Here is a 20,788-nt window from a genome sequence, read left to right as displayed (position 1 = left end):
AAATCGTTTAAAGATATAGCATTTAAGCAAGACCTAGACTAAAGGTAGAGGTATGCAGAAGACATTAATCACTCCCTCTCTGAAATATAAATGGTGAATTAGTTTTTTATATCATTTTAGATTAGTGTTTTGTATAAATTAAATAGATTTAAAAACTGTTATGGTTTGATTGCATTTCAGTAAAGTTTGTTTTAGGAAAACCGAAACATTTAATTAAGAAAGTAAATTAAATTACTTCTGTTCCCCTGTTTTTCTGCTCAATAGTTCAGTAAATAAAATGATCAACATTCTCTTTACAAAGGACTTGAATCTACTTTATCTCTTTAGCATTTAATGTTTGAGTATCTATATTTTATATCTTAATCACAATTTTTCTCATTTAGGAACTTTTGAGCCATCAGATGAGATTATGCTGAAATTTTATGCCTTTCAAAAGCAAGCAACTGAAGGTCCGTGCAAAGAGCCTAAACCTTATATTTGGAACACTATAGGGAGAAGCAAATGGTAATTTATTCACTTGTCTTTCAACATGATAAACTGTAATAGTAAACTGTTTGATTTTGTATAAGAACATAGATGTGAAAATGCAGCATAAGAGCTCTAGCTCATAAAGCAGCATTAATCATAAGTAAGAAAAAATTCTAGTCAGACAAAAGATAACAATGATTTGTGTGTGAATAGCGTACAATAGCCAACAATCAAACAGTTTACAATAAAACTACATTCAATTACAGTGTACAACAACTGCTTGAAAGTAAGCAACATTAGCATAGCAAGCTAGCATTAGTAGACAACCATTTACTAATGTTACTTACTCTCTATGGGCTTAATATGACATTTCCGCCCCTACATTCCTTTATGAAATATGCTTATTTTAGGTCTCCTCTACCTGTCTTAGCATTCAAACCATCCTGTATATTGATAAATTTAATTACATATATTTATAAATTATTAACTATACTTTATATATTATTAATATATTGTTAACTATACTTAATAAGGAATTTATTTTCGTGACTGAACAAGTTTTGTCCGCTTTTCTCTTAAAATTTAATTTGATATTATGCTAGCCAAATACCCATTCTTCATGCGGGAGAAAAGCAAAGCACCGATTACTGAGTACTGAAAAACACTACAAAATCATACACATAACTTTCAGGCTAATACTGACACAAATAATAAAGCTAAAATGATACCAATGTTTTTTATTTATTTACTAATATTTTTTGCCTTTCTTGGTTGATTTACATTATTAGATTAAGCAAAAGTACATTTTTAACAGCTCATCCCATCAAAATAAAGATTGACTGTATTCTGTATCAAATGACATAATGCTGTTGCTCTAGGCAACCCATTTTTAAAATATTCCACAGTCAAGCTGCTTCTTCCAGTACTTATATCTTTGAGGGATCATAAAATCATAATCTATCTTAAAAATGTACGGTATTGGTGCAGCTGTAATCGGCACCAAATTTACATTAAAATGCATTGTACCTATCTAAGAGTATATTTTGTACCTATTAAAACTGCACCAATTTCTATGATGCTATTAGTGCCTATTACCAAATTTAAGCATCATTGGTGTCAGTAATACTATGGCTACTTTTTACAGTATCCCATAATAAATAAGTACAATTTCCTATTAATTTTGCTTTTTAGTTGATGGTTTATTTTTTTATTTCAATTAGTATCAATTACCAAAATTAGTTAAGCATCATTGACGTCAATAATAGTTTGCCGATTTTGACATTCTCTAAAACGAATTTGTACAATTTCATTATTATTTTGCCTTATAGTACATAGCTTATTTTTTACTTTAATTTGTAATTATTACCAAAATAAATCATCATTGATGTTAATAATAATATTGGTGTTTTATTACATTTCTCTTCAACAAATTAATACTATTTCTCCCTTAATTTTGCTTTTAAGTTTAAAACTTTTTTTTTATTTCATTTATCATTTACTTTAAATTATATAGTTTTATAAAAACATGTTTTAAAATCATAATTATAAACAAAATAAATATGTGGTTTCAGATTGCCATAAAAATATTAATCTGGCAAAATAGTCTGCTTATGTACCTTTGATCACATCAAGGGCGCCGGCAGGGGGGTGCAAGGAGGTGCACTTGCACCCCCCCTGGCTTTTTTTCAACAATTAAAGAGGTACAGAAAAACAATTTTGTTATAAACTTTTTTAATTAAAAACATTTTTATTCGAAAACAAATAATTAAGTAATTATTGATATATAACAATTAAAAAATTGTTTAATCAAACAAGAATTGTAATCGTCTTGTTTGCTGTCCAAATCTGTTTATAACTTTTTCAATGAATTCTGAGTCATCTTTAATTCTTTTCTTATGCACACTGAGCATGCATTAACTACTTAATCTCTCGTGAGACATTGTAGACCTATTCCATGTTTTGATGCGTCGCATTGTGCTAAAAGTGCGTTCAATAGTGCACGTAGTAGCTGAAAGAGTTAGGCCAATTTTGATTACCTCCGCTACTACTGGATAAAACGGTGTGGCCTCGATAACTAAATCGATGTATTAAAGGGATTCATAAGAATTTTCTCCATTCCTCCACATTTCGTACCACGTTGTAGCTTCAGTGATGAAATTCAGGGAGAGCTTATTTTCGCAACCGGAACTTACTTCTTTTCTAATGTTTTTACTTAGGCTGATTCAATCATCGTTGATTAATAAGAAAAATTCATTTTTAGGAAAAATACATAAATGTTAAATAAAGGTTCTTTGAAGTGTGTTTGTTTTTAAAGTCTCTAAATAACTCAATATAAAGATCTGTACGCAAACATTACCTTGAATTATTACAGAATAAAGCTCTACACTATTTTATTTAATTTTTTTTTAACTTAGGCTTTATTTGTTTCTACTCAGTGATGAAGCCAAGGGCCCATGTTATCCCTCTCCTGTAATTTTGAGTTTAAAAATATATATAATCTCAACAGAAAGAACTTTTCTGTATATATGGTGTTATAGATAGNAAGGGCCCATGTTATCCCTCTCCTGAAATTTTGAGTTTAAAAATATATATAATCTCAATAGAAAGAACTTTTCTGTATATATTTCTTAAAATTTTTCCAAAAATAATTTTTTATCTAATATATGCAGTATTCTTATTCTTTAAATTTCAAGATATCATCTAGCGTAATTTGAAATAAAATTGCTATTTTCCCATAATGTAATGTAAAATTTAAGGTAATAACTAAATAGAGAAACAAGACTTTTAACACTAAATAATTCAGATTCGTGTGTGCTATATTTGACATATAAAAAATAAAGTTACTTCAAACCAGAGGTGGAATTTTGTGTGGCACACAAACTTAATTTAAATTGAAAAAAAAATAATATTTTGAAAAAAATTTTAATATAAAAGAATTAGTAAAAATTAAAACAATACAGAAATCACATTAGTGTTTGTATCCTTGTAAGTTTTCTCCTTATTATTTGTAATTGTAAAATTGTATCATTTAAAAAAAAAGTAATTAAATGTAATTTTCCGTTTATTATTTTCTTGCTCATTTAAATACATAAAAATGATGAGCAAAAAATTGTGATTGATTAAATGTTAACCATTGTTTAAATTTCACTAGAAACAATTAAATTTTTCAAGATTTTAAGATAACATCTGTGATATTTGCTAACTTATAGATTTATTTGATCTAGAAAAAAAAGTTACTGTACGTGTAACAATTCAATGAACAACGTTAACACGGTAGTACTTATTTACACTAAAAGTGGTGCACATGATGCTCAGTGTTAACCACCCCTGCTTTAAACAATTAAACTTCCTAAAGAAAAAGAAAATAAATGCATTTTAAGAAAATCTGATGAAGTAACATATCTTTTTTTTTTTTTTTTTTTTTTTTTTGCTTGCATGCGGGTATTGAAGATATTGCTTTTATTTAAGAAAGAAAAAAAAATATTTCCATTATGAAGTTTAATTTTTTGAAGAATATAAAATTTTTGTTACAAATTGACAATAAAGCCACATTTCGTACTTCTTTTAATGTCATATCTAAAAGTTACAAGTTTTAAGCTGTGCATGTTTTTAGATTGCCATGAATAAGTAGTATATCTTCGAGGTAAATATATCTTAACTTAATATTTAGCTGCTAGAGACCAGTGTCTTTTAAAAACTTAATTGTATTTATTTTACACTTTAAAATAACTCTCCAGAAAAAGGATCAGACAACTGAATATTATTTTTTCTAAAATATGTATTTTATATTATTTTTACTGACAATTTTTTCTTGCCATCATCATTCAACTTGTGATGATAGGAAAAGCTCCTTTCGATTTAATGAAACAGATTTTTAAATTTCCAAACAACAAACGTTATCAAGATAAAAGAAAACGCCAACAATGTTTGGAAATCTAATGCAAAACATAATGAGAAGATTATAGCGATGTAGGGGAAGTTCGTACGGACCGGGTGAAGTTACTTCCGCTTAANTCGTTCTAGTTCAAAATGGTGGAGAGAGCAATTAATATTTTCATAACTGGGAATTTTTTTCGTTTTCTATATTTATTTTTAGAATAGCAATAATTATTTTTTTTCTAATATTTTGTTTATGATTGATTAGATATCATTCTAATACTAAAACATTATTGCCCGAAAAATAATGTTTATTTATTTTCTGCTTCTTAGATTCAGATCATTTTAAGCTTTGTTTACCTTGGAGGTCAATTATACTGAAAAATCAAATATACGGACTTCGGAAAGTCCCGCCGATTCCGGATACGCGACTTTCCACTGTATATCTTTTATTCAGAAATGTTTTTTTTTTAACTATTTTTTTATTTCTTATGCTTTTTTTAGGAATAAACAGTGGATCTTAACATACCCAATTTATTTTGTACTAGTATTCGTAAGCCAATACCAATCAGCTTCCAAAGAAATTCGATTATAGTACAATACAGAACCCGTTATCCGGAAATCAAAAAACCGAAAAACCGAAACGAAATTTGATACATTTTCCCGCCATTTTTTTTTTTAGAAAACTTTTTTTTCCTCCTAAGATTTTTGGATTTTTCTTTCTTTTTTGAAAGAAGTTAATCTTACCATCATTTTGGAAATAATCATTAGTGTATTACCTCATCGTTTTTTCTTCTTTTTAAGATTATTTCCAAAAAAAATTTTTTTTAATGGGTTCAACAATAAAAAAAACGGCTTTTTGTAGCGATCCAGAAAACCAGAAAAATCAGTTATCCGGAATAGCTATGGTCCTGATCGTTCGGATAATCGGTTCCCTACTGTACTACAAAAATTGCAAATTTTTGCTAGAACATGTTGATAGTTTTGTAACTTGTAAATTTTACAAACAAATAATTCAAATTCAATTTTTTTGCCTTAAATTGTTTTAGAAATTATATAGTACTATATAGAACTATGTTAGAGTGTAATATATATATATATATATATTATACTCTAACATAGAGATGCACAACCTTTTTGAGTGAAGAGCAACTTGCACAGCAAGTGGATTAATGAAGAGCCACATGCATATTTAGTCATGTTAGCAGTAAATATGATAATTTTTACGTAAACATTAGTGTTCTAAGCACTGAATTTTTTATCAGTAAACTTAATAACATATTTGCAGGAAATTAAATACTTTTAATTATTTAAATTTATTTAAAAATAAAAAGCTGAAACTTTTTTTGAAAAACTTTTTCAATATTTCACAATAATTAATTTATTTTAAAAAATGCATACATATATATTTATATATAGAGAGAGCTTACAGAATAAAAGTGGGAGAAAAAATATGCGCATTTTATTTGCGTGTTGTATAAACATCGTAGTTAAAGTAGTGGTATTGTAAAATTCGCTAAGAACAGCATCCCAATAATTGCAAAAAAGTGTTTAAATTTACAATGAAATTAGCATGAGTAAAGTGCGCCAGTGAAAAATTTTTGAACTAAGTGATTTGAAATCCGCATGTTGTACTAAAAATCAGAATTTTTAAAACTAAGGGAGAATGCATCGCAAAAAATGATTAAGCACTACTTGGATTTGCAAAGCAATCGGCATAAATTAAATACAGCAAAAAGTTATCAATTAAATGTGTGATTAACTCATATGCACAATAACACATGAGTCGTAATATCATAAGAAATTTATTGGGAATTTATAAACAACATGGAAATTAGTAGTTATAAATGCCAAAAAAACAATTTAAATGTCCCTAGGATTTCTGATAAAATTAGGAAAACACAGCACGTCAAAAAGGGATTAGTATTTAAATAATCAATTTGAAATTTGCGTATCATAATAACATCGTAATAAAAATATAATGCATTGGAATCTTAAAAACCACATGGAAATTGGTAATTATAAATGCCAAAAAATTATCGAAACGTCTCTGGGATTTATGATAACATCGGCAAAAATTACTCAGATTCGAAATTTGCATATTGCAGTGTTTTCACTACAAAGCGAGAACGCGAGAATCTCGCATATTTTTTTCTTTTCTCGCATTAAAAAATGATTAACGCGAGAAGTTCTCGCACTCTATTAATGAATTTCAAAATGAGCGAATCTCGCGAATTTTGGAAAAAATTTCGTCTTCCACTATTTTAAATGAAATACGTTTCTCAATCCTTAATCCCTTGATCTTTCCTTATTTTCAACATCGGTCATTGTTATCAAGCTTTCCTATTTACCAGTATTGTTCAGAACCAGTGCGAACAGCAGAACACAATGCCCCCCACCTCCGAAACCCTTTCAGAACACATTTCTCTTCAACCACATGTTAACCGTAGGTAAGGTTTGTTCATGTAAGACGTTTAAATTTTTTGAGCTTGAATGTAAGATGGACAAATACCTTGTTAAGGCAACATTTTCTAATCCATAACGCACAAATGAAAAGGAAACAAATGTCGGTAGGAACGGTCAAAACAAAACAAGTACGGATATTCAATGGATACGGATCAAATACTAGCAAGAAGTAAGAACATGAAAATAACTTCGCTATTCTATAGCAGAAATAATTGAAAAGCCTATGCTGGCAGGTGAAGAGGATAGGAAAGTGTGTGCACAATGCTACAAATTTGCTTAGTGGTTCCGAATAGTTCAGCATCTGTTGCATCCAAAACCGAATTAAGACAAAATATACTAACAGATTGACTGATAAGCATTTGAGCAACCTAATGAGAATAGCTGATGAAAAAGTAGATATAGAACATTTTCCATGTGATAATGCAGCAAGAATATTCAATGCTTTAAAAATTAGAAGATGTTAAAAATGAAATATTTCTTTTCCAAGTCTATTCGTGTTTTTTTCATTTTTAGAAATCTCACCTAACTTTTTGAAATCTCACCCAGTTTTTGAGAAAGGGTGAGAAATTCTCACCCAATTTTTTTCTGTAATGAAAACACTGATATTGTAATATCATATTAAAAATATTGAATCTTTTTAAACCATGTGGAATTTCTTTGCAATAACCAAAGATAAAGTAATTAAGAATCAACATAAATTTGCAATAGAATCAGTTCAAATTGCGTGCATTAAGAGTTATGAATCAAATTTGCAATTCTAAATTTTCAACATTCTTTTTTATTTTTCTGAGGAAAAAAATTTCATTTCATTCAGAAGCTCCCGCGGGCCGCAGGTTGTACACCCCTACTCAAACAATTATTTTACTAGGCTTTTTTTCCTAGCGTTGATATGGAATTGTCGCTTAATTTTATATTTTTGTTACTTATACCATATGTAAAAATAAAGAAAAAGGATCGAAGTCTTTGTGAAGTTCTGTAATAAAAAATCTATTGTCTTTTGTGTGAACTATTTTGTTTTTAATAGACCTATACATAAGAAAACTCTTTGTTTATTTACTTTGTGAGCAAGCTGCTATTAAAATGGGACTTAGATTATTATTTGCAAAAACATTTCTGGTTATAAATTAATCTGCTAATTTTGGCCATGTCTTTCAGAAGACATGTTGAATCTGTATTTAACATCTATACAAAAGGAATATGTAAAGGAAAGGGAAGAGAACATTATTTTAATTAGTAAGTTTTAAAACCAAAAAAAATTTTCCAACTAAAATATTAAAAGTATCTAGTTTATTTTAAACTTGACAAGCATTAACAAAGAAAAATTGTCTAACACTAATTTGCATACTTTTTATTAATTAAATTTAACTAACATGAAGAAAAAAAACTATTTACCATTTTAAATATAACTATCTAATGAATATTTATAAAAAAAATATCATACTTTAATTACTAATGTGTATGTATATATATATACATATATATATATAATTTACATTCTGCATTTGTATATATTTGATATTTTTATTTGGGTAATTGTTACCTAGTTTGTAAATGTTTTTTGCTTATTTCATTCTGCATATTATTTATTTCAATTGAAATGTCTATCATTATATTGTATAATATTACCTGGTTTATAAATGCACTCTTTATATTATTTCTCTTTATTTAGGTGATTGAAACAATGTCATACAATGAAAAAATTGCAAAGTTTTTATCTTTAATGGGATCTTTTTATGAAATTGTATCACCTGAAGATTGTGAAGCAGAATCTGATCAGAGTAAAAAAAAAATATTTCTACTTAGCTAAATTTGAATATTCTATTTGGCTTTTTCCTTTTTATGTGATTTAAACCTAAATAAATTAATTTTTAATTAACAAAACAAATAAATTAACAAACCAAAATAATAGAATAAATAAATATTATTTGGAAGGAAGGATTTAAATTTTGGTTGAAGTTTTCAGAAGGAAGTCCCTATTATGTAATAATTATTAATTTTTTATGTAGAATTTGTGTGTGAAAATAGGGCTTTTACTTTATATTAAATTTAAAGTCAATTTATTTTTGTAAACTTTATCTTTGTCATTTTTTTTTTCAATCTAACTGTAAGAAATGAAAAATTATATGTTATTTTAAAAATCTATCTAAAACTACTATCATTTATGAAAAATTATGCGAGACTTGATATTTTATCTTTTGATTACAGTTGGAATCTTGAAAATTACTTGAATTTCATTTTGATTTTTAAAGGCCTTTGAAAATTGTGCAAAGTTCTTGTAAATTTCGAAATGTCCTTGAGAAAAATGAAAAATTCATAAGAAATGGACCCTCAATCTCCCAATTTTTCCGTCAACTGCTTTTCCGTGTAAAACTTATCAGACAGATGTGTAAGGATGTGAGAAATCCTTCCCTGTCTTCATAACGATGAAATGAATGCTTGCTGTGCACATCCAGTGTTTCAAGTACTGCATAAATAGTATTGAAACATAATACTTGCATATTTCTCTATAGAAATAGTATATTTATCACAATTTGTGTCAAATTAGTACTCAAACGTACTTTCTTTACTGAAAAACTACTTCACAAAAAACCATTTTTTTCCTAAATGGCTCTGAACTTCATAAATAAAATGATAAGAAAAGAAAGAAATGAAAACAAAACTATCAAGATCCATTGTAAAAATAGAAAAAGTGGGTAAACCCTCTCTTTCCAATGTATTTACTAATAGTGTTAACATTATACAAATATCTACTTTTTATTTTGTTACTAATTAATATTTTTATAATTAAGCATATTTTAATTCTATGCGAAGAAAATTTATGCTATAAATATTTTATTTATAATCGTTAGGTTAGTGTTTTGTTACATTAATAAATTATAAACTTTGTTATTTAATGTATGTTTTAGTAATTTTACTTAGAATTTAAAAATATATTTCATTTTTAGAAGCAATGTATAGTCAGTGGTCTGAAGATATTATTCCATCTGCTGTTATAGAAAACTATGAATCTCGTACTATATCTGATATGTATAACATAACTAGAAGAGAAAGACAACTTGACTTCTCAACAGAGAAAGAAGTAAATATCAATGTTCAAAATACTCTTTATGGGCATGAGATTTTTTCCCCCTTTTTATTATCATTTTTCTCTTTTAATTATTTTTTGATTTTTTATTATATTTCCATGGATGTTAAAAACTAACCACACAGCTGCAGATTTTTTATCATCCTTTTTTTTTAATATGTAAAGAAAATCAATCAAATTTTCTGCACTCAAAATAGTTTTTATTTTAATCATGTGTATTCTTTTTTTTTCCCCTTTTGCAGTCTTATAGTTAACATGATAAGTTTTTAATATCATTGGTAAAAATCATACTACTGTGATAAATAATATATTTCAAATATTATTATAGCTTTTGGTGCCTAACCTTTAGTTAAATTAAAATGCAGAGCCTGACTAAGGCAGGGGCATACGGGGCAGTTGCCCTGGGGCCTCCACATCAGAGGTAGGCCCCCAAATCGAATAGAAAGTTTATTTTACATTTCCTTCTAGTCAAAATATCAGTACAGTGTAAAATCCGTCGGTTTTATGTTAGCTTCTTCATTACTCTATTGTATGAACATAAAAAATCTGTATTTTGTACATCAAAATATCAGTACAGTGTAAAATCCATCAGTTTTATGTTAGCTTCTTCATTACTCTATCGTATGAACACAAAAAATCTATATTTCGTAAATCCACGACTTTATAGGGCAAATTCAGTCAATCAAAACCTTGTATTTTTACATATTGCAAAATGCAATATGTTTACATAAATACAGGTTTCTTATTGGCTTATTTGAGCTATCGTAATTGTGAAAATTTAGTTGAATTCCTTTCTAAATGTCAGCAAGGATATGAAATTTTTGCAGCTAAATGACTAAGTTGACAATCAGAAAACTAATGAAATGGACAGAGTGTTATTTTGTATAACGATTGAAGATGGTGGGAGGATTTTATAGCTGTTTCAGGCTCTAGTCAATTTTCTTGTTATATATCTATAATGAGGTGAAAAATTTAAATACTTCCATAAAGTTCGGTTCATCATTACTAAAGTAAAGAAGCAAATGGGGGCCTCAAAAGAAGTTTTTGCCCCAGACCCCAATCAAGCTAAGTCAGGCCCTGTTAATATTGTGCATTGCAATTATGGAAAGTATTTAACTTTTTCTGATGCAGAAATCTCAGTTTGGGTCTACTTATTATAAACAATGTAACAAAATACTAGAAATGTGAAATCGTTTACTAAGCATAAATTGTGTATTCTTTATCAATATTTTTTTCAAACAATGTAGAGTTAAAGTAAATTTCTTAGTTCTACCAAAGGTAAGTATAAATAAAACCAAACATAACATTAAGTATATGTATCAAACAAAACTTTTTTAAAGACTTTGAGGTCCTGAATTCAATTACATTATTTATTTTTAAGCCCTTTCAGAGGTCTTTAAGTTAATCGCTTCCAAAAAAAACATTTTGCTTTTTATAACAGAAAGAAAAAGATTGCAGCAATCATTATGCTCTTGTAATACAATAGGATAGCATGTGCAACACTCTTTTGAGAAGTCAGGGGTTCAATGCTGGAAGACTTCATAATTGCTTATTAATTTGTTTTTGCTATATCTCTATATTAATTTTTTTGCCTAATTTTTTTCATAAAATTTTTATCATATATTTTTATCATGTTTTTCATAATTTTGTAACAGCCAATATTTTTATTGATAATAATCAAATATATCATTTAATTGCATGATGTACACTAATTAATTATTGACATTTAAATATTCTTTGCTGAAACATTTATAATAATTATTTGTTTCTAATAAAAATTAAACTTTGAGATATTATCCAAATTAAAATATGAAATTATCTGACACTTTTCTTCATAATACTATGTTATGTAAGAAATAGTTGAACAAACAAGGTAGGCAGATAAAGCTGAGATCGAGCATTTTTGATAAAACTACTACTATGTAAATATAAAATTCTAACATTTAAGAAATTTTGTACAAGGTGCTCGTTAGTAAAAAGAAATGAAAAAGAAACTTTAGAACCCAGTTTTGTCCAACTTACTCCTTACATGTATCTAGTTTGTCTACACCTTTTTAAAAAAATGCATGATTGACTGAGCATAGCTTGAATGCTGCCCATCATCCATCCAAGAAGGTTAAAAATAATAGCCGCCAAATAAAATATTTTAAATCTTTCTAAAGTTAATAAAGTAGATAACAAATCTTTCTAAAATATTTTAATCTTTCTAATTTATCTAAAAGTTCTCATAATGATATTTTCATGATTTTTCTTCTCTTAATAATACTGTATAGAACTATATTACTTTTACCACAAGCTGTTTTATTATTATTATTTAGAAATGTGCTGCATTTTTCATTTGTCATTACAGATTGAAGGCATTGGACATTTAGCTAATAAATCTAGTCTGAATCCCCAAAGTGTAAGAAGCAATGCACACCAAGTTACGAGAGAAAATTTTCAACGAAGTTACTCACAATCTTCTTTGTCATCATCAACTAATTCCAGTAGTGACGTTTCAAATTTTGATCTCCTTTCTGATTTATCAGGTAAATGTTTATTTACTTATTGTTTAAATTAATAATAATACAGTTAGAAAGTTTGATTTTCATTTCAACTTCTTTGATAAATATTTTTTTTTAAAAAGAGAAAATACCTCTATTTTACTTTTGATTATTCTTTTGCTTTTGAAGTCTNAAATCTTCTCCATTACTTTTTATCAGGTCAAAGTACATATTTTAGAGTCTTCTGTTCTTGAGGTTTTTTTTTTTTTCTTTTTTTTTCCATTTTATAGGTCATTAATAATGTTCCAATGCAAAAAAAAAAATGTTTTTAGAAAGTACCTTTACTTTTTTAAGTCTCTAAATATATATTTAAAATTTTAATTCAATATTTATACATAACTTATTATATTTTATTTTATTTATTAATTTTATTTATTTATTTTGAAATTTTTTATTTATGAAATTTCAAATAAATATTTCATTTTTAAAATTTTTTAACACCTATTTACAAATTCGTTTTTTTTTTTTAAAGTACCTGCACTTAATCTAAATTATTTTTTCTTTTGTTGTTCCTAAATATATTTGTATTTAGAAATTTTTTTTTTCTTCTGAAAATTTTTAGATGTTGAATCACAGGTTGTGACTGAAAGAGATAACGTTCATTTACTTCAAAGTAGGCAAAATTCCCAGGTGTCTCATTGTCCAACTCATAGTGATATTTTTATTCTCACTTTTATCAATTTACAAAGTTCTATGAATGATATTTTGGAAAAGATGGAAAGCCTAAACACTTTAGCTAATGAGGAAAACCAAGACAAGTGTCAATATGTGAGTAACATTATTTCCTTTTAACATATAACAAAGTTATAATAACAATGTCGCTTCCAAATGTTAATGCTGATCTTTTTTAAATATTGTTCACCTTTCACCATGTAAAATATTTTGTATACAATCTACATCAGGGTGCATAGCGTTTGTAAAAATTAAATGTGCTTATTTTTGATTTACGATTTTTAAAAGCCCTTAAGGGTGATTTTTTTATTTGGGATTTGTAAAAAGTGCTTAATTTTCTGTCTTTTAAAAAGAGATTTTTTCTTTGCTGTGTCAATTGTCGTTCTAAATTACAAAAAATGCATGATTTTCACAATTTTCTCTGCGATATTTATCAGAAACTAGTTATTTTTTCATGATTATGTAAAGTTTTTTGAAATGTTTTTGAATTTTATTGATTTTATGTTTATAAATTAAGAACTTTAAATGATAGGGAAAAAATTTTATTACTGCACAGATCCTATTTATGATTTTTATTTGGAAAGTGATTAAATATATTTTTTGAGTACTTAAAAAGTACTTGAAAAAACTGGCTATGCACCCTGTATATGTATTTGCAGCGCAAGAGGTTTTACTTCCACCATTTTGGTGTGTTGTCATTTTGGTTCATTACTTCTCTTGCCATTGCTATTTTTATTTTTTAGATATTGATATTTTAAAAAAATAGAAAAAAATATGCAAAACATTCAGGGTTTAAAAAAACTGAACCCGGGTGGGTTTTGTCTGGATTTTATTGGGGTTTTTTAAGATATTACCTAGTAACACTTTTTAGATTTAATTTTTAATTTAACAGAGAACTATTTTAATAAAAAGAAACCTTTTACAGGAAATAATAATTAAGTTATGAATTAAAATAAAAAAAGTTTTAATTTTAATGTAGTACCATCTTTTCATGACATGTATTAAGAAGACTCTTAAATTAATTCTTTCCTTGAGTAAAAATAAATCATAATTATTGGGATCAGTGAAATATGCTGTTTTCTGTTTTATTTATTTATTATTAAACATTCATAAATTAATAGCTTCATAGTTATAAAGTAAGCCTTTTGTAAGCCAACTAACTACAGAACTCTTGTTTATTTAACAATTTTCCTAGTAGTTTTAGGAATTACTCTTTAAACTATGTATAGTTAGTTTTGATTTGAAAATTCTAGAATAAATATATTTAAGATAAATATGAAGTCCCTTAAATCTATTTCTCTTTTATCTTATTTTTTATTTATCTATTTTGATTATATTAATAAAAAAAACCCATTTGAGCCCTTGTTTCATTGGTTTGTGGGTAGGTCAAAAACACTGAAAACATTCCTTGTAATTTTCCTTATTTCTATTTTATTAACTTTTGGCTGCTTAGCCTCTTGACATATAGCCTTTTTTCAAACACTTTCTTCTATTTAAGATAGGAATTATTTAAAAAGATTTTCCTGATTATATCCATTGGAGGTTGTTTTCACAAAAGCTCTTATTTATTTATCAAACTTTACAATCATAACACAGTATGACATAATGATTAAAATAATTACATAATATATCATGGAATATAAAAAAGGATAGTTTTCATTGAAACTTAAAGTAATTCATTAGGACATTATGGCCAATCCCTCGTAAATATTCTTAATAATTTGGATGCTTAATTCCACAGTTAATAATTTTTAAATACTTTATAACCATTTAAAAATTTTGATTTCTTTAACTGAAAATAATAAATAATTTATAAACTAAAAAAAATTATATTTAAGGCCATTAAAACATAGCCATTCTAATAAAAAAAAAAGTAAGAAATAAGATGAAATGTCTATATCAAGGAACCGAACTGAAATGGCCGGACCAAAATGTCACTGTATTGATTTTATAACAGTGAAGCACAATCTTTTCAAATTGTAGACCACAAAAGTAAAAAATATTATACAATGTTTAAAACTTAATACTCATTAAACTATCATTCAATTTATGGCTATCATGTGAAGTAAAAGTTTGTTCATGGTTTAAAATAAATTTATGCTTTTCTTTTCTGCCTCGCACAATCTCATGTTTATGAATTAGAAAAGAATGCTGTACCTTGAATTGAATTATCTTGAACTAAAGTAAATATTTATGGTCTTTAGTGGTGAATTTCGATATTCAGTATATTAACCCACTGACGGTTCTGCACGTAAAAAGTCGCATTTTAACCTGCAGACTTCTCTGCATAGCAAAACCGGTTTTCCCATGTTAACTGATAGGGAAACTGTGTGTAGGGGAGAAACATTCTCTCAATTTTGCCCATTTCCATAACCGCCAGTGGGTTAAGTTGATTTTTGTAGCAATGGAGGTTGACCAAGTATATTTCTCGTTAGCTCTTCTTGCAGAGTAATCTTTTCTCAATCAGTTTGATTTGAAAATAAACTCCTATATAACTTACATTTGAAAACAGAATATAAGTTAAAGTTAGGTAAATATTAAAATTTCATTATCTTAAAACTAAAAATCAATCTTTCCAATATATATATATATATATACACACACACAGTCAAACCTCGATATCTCGAACTTGAAGGGAGAGGGGAAAAAATTCGAGATACTGTAAATTCGAATTATCGAAAATCGCATGTTATCAATGGTAGAATAAAGAAAAATGCTCTTTAAATACCTTATATACCAGGGATGGCGAACCAATGGCACGCGTGCCATATATGGCATGTGACACAATATTTTGGGCACTCCACCGATCACAATTGTTGTTACACTATGAATTGTTATTACACAAATGTTATTACGCTACGAAGCATATGTAACAATTAAATTAAAATTCACAAAAAACAGACAAAATAATAAACAATTATTAATAAAAAAATTAAAAATGAATACTAAAAAAGCAATTAATGACCGTAAAAAACAAGCTAACAATAAATAACTAGCAAAAAAAATCCACAGTCTTGCTTAAACTAACATCTTACTACCTAATATAAGTTATTGGTCATCTAATCTGCAACAACAGAAATCACACTGATGTTACTTTAAGTTGATTTGCGCGTATAACTGAGACATGTATACAAAATGTTTTTTTTTTCAATGTAAATAAAGAGTTTTGAGTTGATAGTATTTAGTATTATTATTTTCCCAATAATCACGAAGTTAAAATTATTTGACGGCACGTCTATGACCTCATTAAGCAATATTTCAGAGAAAATGGCACGTTGGTGTGTAAAGGTTCGCCACCCCTGTTATATACTATTTCCATATTTATTCTAAAACCACTTTTTACACTTAAAAAGATTCAATTGTTGTTTGCTTTAGAGATAAAAAAAGTTTGTCTATAACACTTTCTAAGTGGACTATAGCTTTAAATGTCTCCTCTGACATATTCAGCTGCCTCTTAATAAATCTCCTTACAGTATCCACTTCTGAAAGTGTTTGTTTGAGAATTGATTATGATTATGAGAATTGGCTTTCTATTCTAAAATTATTATTATTATTTTTTTTTAATATTTTTTATTTTCTGAAAACAAATCTACACTATTTAAGGAAAAAAAATTCAAGTTATCGAGGGATTAGAAGGAAAAATTCCAGAAATCAATGTTTTTTTTAACATTGAGTGTATAGGAAATTTGAAGGGATTTTTTTTTCTTTGAGATATTAAAAAATTCATGAAATCGAGGTTCGAGTTAGTGAGGTTCGACTGTATATATATATATATTGTTTTAGACTTTACAAAATTAAAAAAAGTTTTGTGCTTATTATTCAATGAACCAATCTAAATATAGTATCTTGGAATGGTTTAAGGTGTGTGCAACATGTCCAGTTAGCATAAACATATTTCCCTGTGAACTTTACCATTCTCAACATGTAAAAATTTTAGTGCACTTAGCAATGCTGGAAATTTATACCATTAAAATTTTATTTAGCTATATGTTTATGATTAATTGCATTTATTTTAACTTACGCAAGCTAACTTGATAATTAAGTTTTACTTGTGTAAGTATTAAAATTTACTTAACTAACCATTAACTTGCTAATTAATTAAATTTAAATACTTAATAAAAGAACTAAAAATGATATAAAAGGAGTAACAAGTTCAGGATTTTATTTCTTGTTGTACGGTGTGCAAAAAAAAAAAAAAATCACACTGAATAATTTTTGATCTTATCACATGCTAGGACTCCAACTTAATAGTTCTAGGGGAGTGGCCTCAAATATAATAATAGAACTGAGAATATTTTAAGTTATGTATCATATACACACAAAAACGTACTTGCAATGAATAAACATGCATTTTTTATTGATTTAGATTTCTGATCCTCATACAACAAATCAGTAAAATAGGGTCCTAATATTTTGGTCAGAAGACCTCTTAATATTAATATCTCAATCTAATGTCAATGTTTCATTAGACTTCTTAATGTTAATTTTACTTTTTACATGTTTCCCATACTATCCCATATTATTAATTTTTTAATGAATCAAATAAATTTTTAAATACCATTATAAAAAACTTTTATTTCATAACAGTAAAAAAAAATTGGAATTATTAGGTATATAAAATTTTACATTTACACAATTGAATTTTATCAGGCAAAATACAAAATTGTACGAATACTTTCTGGTCAAATATTTCCTTCTGGTGAAATCGGGACCATATGTCCTGGATTGCAGCTGCCCCTTATATTTTGAGGGTCAGAAATCCAAATCCGACAAAAAAGGGTATTTTTATTCAGAGAATGTACATTTTCATGTCTGATTTCGTAACTTAAAATATTGTCTGCACTAATAAGTTTGCATATTTGAGGTAACTCCCTTAAACCATTAAGATTGAGTCTCAGTTTGTTAAAATCCAAACATTATATCAAAAGTTATTCAAGGTTTTTTTTTTTTTTTTTTTTTTTNTTTTTTGCCACACTGTACATTAATTTTCAAGTTCCTATTTTCCTTATTTAAAAAAAAAACTAAATAACAGTAGAAAAAATAATATATTTCCCACAAAATTTTTAAATTATTTCTTTCTGCTTAAAAAAAATTATAATTGGTCTTAAGTAAAACTCTGTTGCCTAAATGTAGGATTAAGTAACAAAAAAAGTATTGCTATTTCTTATATTGTAAATTAGGTTTATTATATTATGTTAAATTTAAAGTGAGCAATTCTTCTTGTATAATGGTACAAAAAAATTTCTTTTTTTCGGAATTACTGCAGAAAAAGTATTTTTTCTAAATTCTGCTCAATTTTTCAAAACATTGTTGCCTAATCTTTTATACTCTATTGCAGGGGTGGCGAACCTTTATACAACAACGTGCCATTTTTCCTAAAAAAATGTTTAATTAGGTCATAGACGTGCCGTCAAATAATTTTGACTTCGTGATTATTGGGAAAATAATAATACTAAATACTATCAACTCAAAACTCTTTATTTATATTGAAAAAAAAACATTTTGCTGTGTCTTAGTTATATGCGTAATTCAGCTTAAAGTAACATCAGTGTGACTTCTGTTGTTGCAGATCAGATGACAAATAACTTATATTTAGGTTGTAAGATGTTAGTTTAAGCAGGACTGTTAATTTTTTTTTGCTAGTTATTCATTGTAAGCTTGTTTTTTATGGTTATTAATTGCTTTTTTAGCATGAATTGTTAATTTTTTTATTAATAATTGTTTATTATTTTTTGTGTTTCTTATGAATTTTAATTTAATNAAATAATTTTCTTTATTTCGGAATCACTGCAGAAAAAGTATTTTTTCTAAATTCTGCTCTATTTTTCAAAACATTGTTGCCTAATCTTTTATACTCTATTGGCTTTTTATAATGCTTTGAGTTTATAAGGTTTTGCTGTAATTAGTGCATCAGACATGCATAAATTTTTCATTTTACCATGCAAAGATGTCATTTGATAACAGTTATTGAAAATTGCACTTGTAAAACTTTAATTGTTTGGATTATATTTAGAACCAAAATCAATTTGTATAATTATCTAATTCATGAGTAATTGTTATTACCTAGAAAGAATTTTATGTACTTTTTTTATAGTGTAGTATTGAACTACTTCAAAAAACTTTTATTTAAAATAGTGCAATGCTAATTTCTCATTGTTTTAATATAAGTATGGGATTCCTTATGTTTTTATTGAAATCCTATAAACATACATTTTACACTATTTCATTTTACCCAAATCTTCCAGAATATATAGAACTAGTGGGCTGCACCTCCTTCTCGCTAACGCTCGTCAACCCCCGAAAATTGCTATGCAATCTTGTATGGTTTGCTTCACAAACCAAGCTCGCTTCGCTCGCTACTAACTTATGTACATTGCAAATGCTCAAAATTCTAAGAATTCAAAACAATCATTCAAATCCATATAACAACTTATTTTTGTTTAAAAAAATTACATCTTTTTAGTAAATACTAAGTCATTAAAATAAATTTGAATTCAAATAAACGACATGTAATTCGTTAAACCTATTAGAAATGTGTTATAGTATAAAATCTTAAGATAAAATTTCTAAAACTGATATCTCTTTAAAAAGGTTAAAATTTTGGCTATAATTAAGTCTATTAAAAATTTAAATAAGAGAATTGCAATGGAAAAACCTGCATAAACAAATAAATTCTAGTAAAACAAATAAATTCGTGATATAAATCAAAAATCGTCAAATAAATTCGTAATATATAAATTCGTGAAAAAAAGCGCTTTCGACAAAATACTAAAATAGAGATCTATCGACAAAGACTACTCACTTATGCTTATCACAAAACTTATGCTCTCCCTGGTTATTTCAGTTTCCGTTTTTAAAAGAGCTATATGTTGAGCCATCTCAGCTAGATTTGGCATGTGACATTTTTAGCGGCAATCATTGGTCGATTTTCTAGCGTTGCCATTCAGGGAGTTGTAATGAGGTTTTTTTGTCGCCGTGTAAGAGAAATATATATATAGATGAGATGATTGAAGTTCTGATTTACATAAAATGTGCTTAAAGTACTGTTTTTATTTTAATGGCAGTCATTGGTCGATTTTCTAGCGTTGCCATTCAGGGAGTTGTAATGAGGCTTTTTTTTGTTGCCGTGTAAGAGAAATATATATATAGATGATTGAAGTTCTGATTTACATAAAATATGCTTAAAGTACTGTTACTATTTTAATGAGTTTTATTTTAATTTCAGAATTCAAACTTTGAAAATGAGTCTGATTTTAGCTTGAATTGGACTGGCACTGTATTTGCTCTTTTGTGGCCTGTGGTTGTGGAAGTAATCTTAGGTTAAAATTTTATTTATTAGTTATATTTGTAAATAACAAAAAAAATCACTTTTTAATAGTTATATGTGCCATGTTGTAAAATTTACTTTTAAAGATTGTTGTAAATGTAAATAAAAGCACAATTTGTTTATTTTAAATTATTAGACAGTTTTGTTTGTGCAGTAAATATTAAAAAGAAAAGACAACAGAAATAAAATAAAAAATTTACAATCAATTTTTTCTACTTTTAACTCTAATTTAAATACTTTTTCTGAACTTCTAAATTTATTTTATAAGGAAAATATAATTTTTTTATTCAATTTATTTTCTATACCTGAAGATTTATTCTTTGAGTCCATTTATCAAAAGAAATATATATA

The 20,788-nt window shown here is 26.8% G+C and overlaps 1 protein-coding gene across 1 annotated transcript; it reads left to right on the top strand.

The window, feature by feature from the left end:
* Positions 1-8,443: 8,443 nt before the first annotated feature.
* On the top strand, positions 8,444-20,566 carry LOC107455379 (uncharacterized). The gene is made up of 5 exons (XM_043047367.2): positions 8,444-8,588; positions 9,756-9,889; positions 12,246-12,423; positions 13,001-13,206; positions 20,336-20,566. The coding sequence occupies exons 1-5, from the start codon at positions 8,492-8,494 to the stop codon at positions 20,432-20,434; spliced, it is 714 nt and encodes a 237-aa protein (XP_042903301.2). The 5' UTR covers positions 8,444-8,491; the 3' UTR covers positions 20,435-20,566.
* Positions 20,567-20,788: the final 222 nt, after the last annotated feature.

Source organism: Parasteatoda tepidariorum, chromosome 3 (genome assembly GCF_043381705.1).
Source record: "Parasteatoda tepidariorum isolate YZ-2023 chromosome 3, CAS_Ptep_4.0, whole genome shotgun sequence".
Classification (NCBI taxonomy): domain Eukaryota; kingdom Metazoa; phylum Arthropoda; class Arachnida; order Araneae; family Theridiidae; genus Parasteatoda; species Parasteatoda tepidariorum.
Note: the sequence above shows the minus strand (reverse complement) of the source record. Positions and strands in the feature narration are given on the sequence as shown.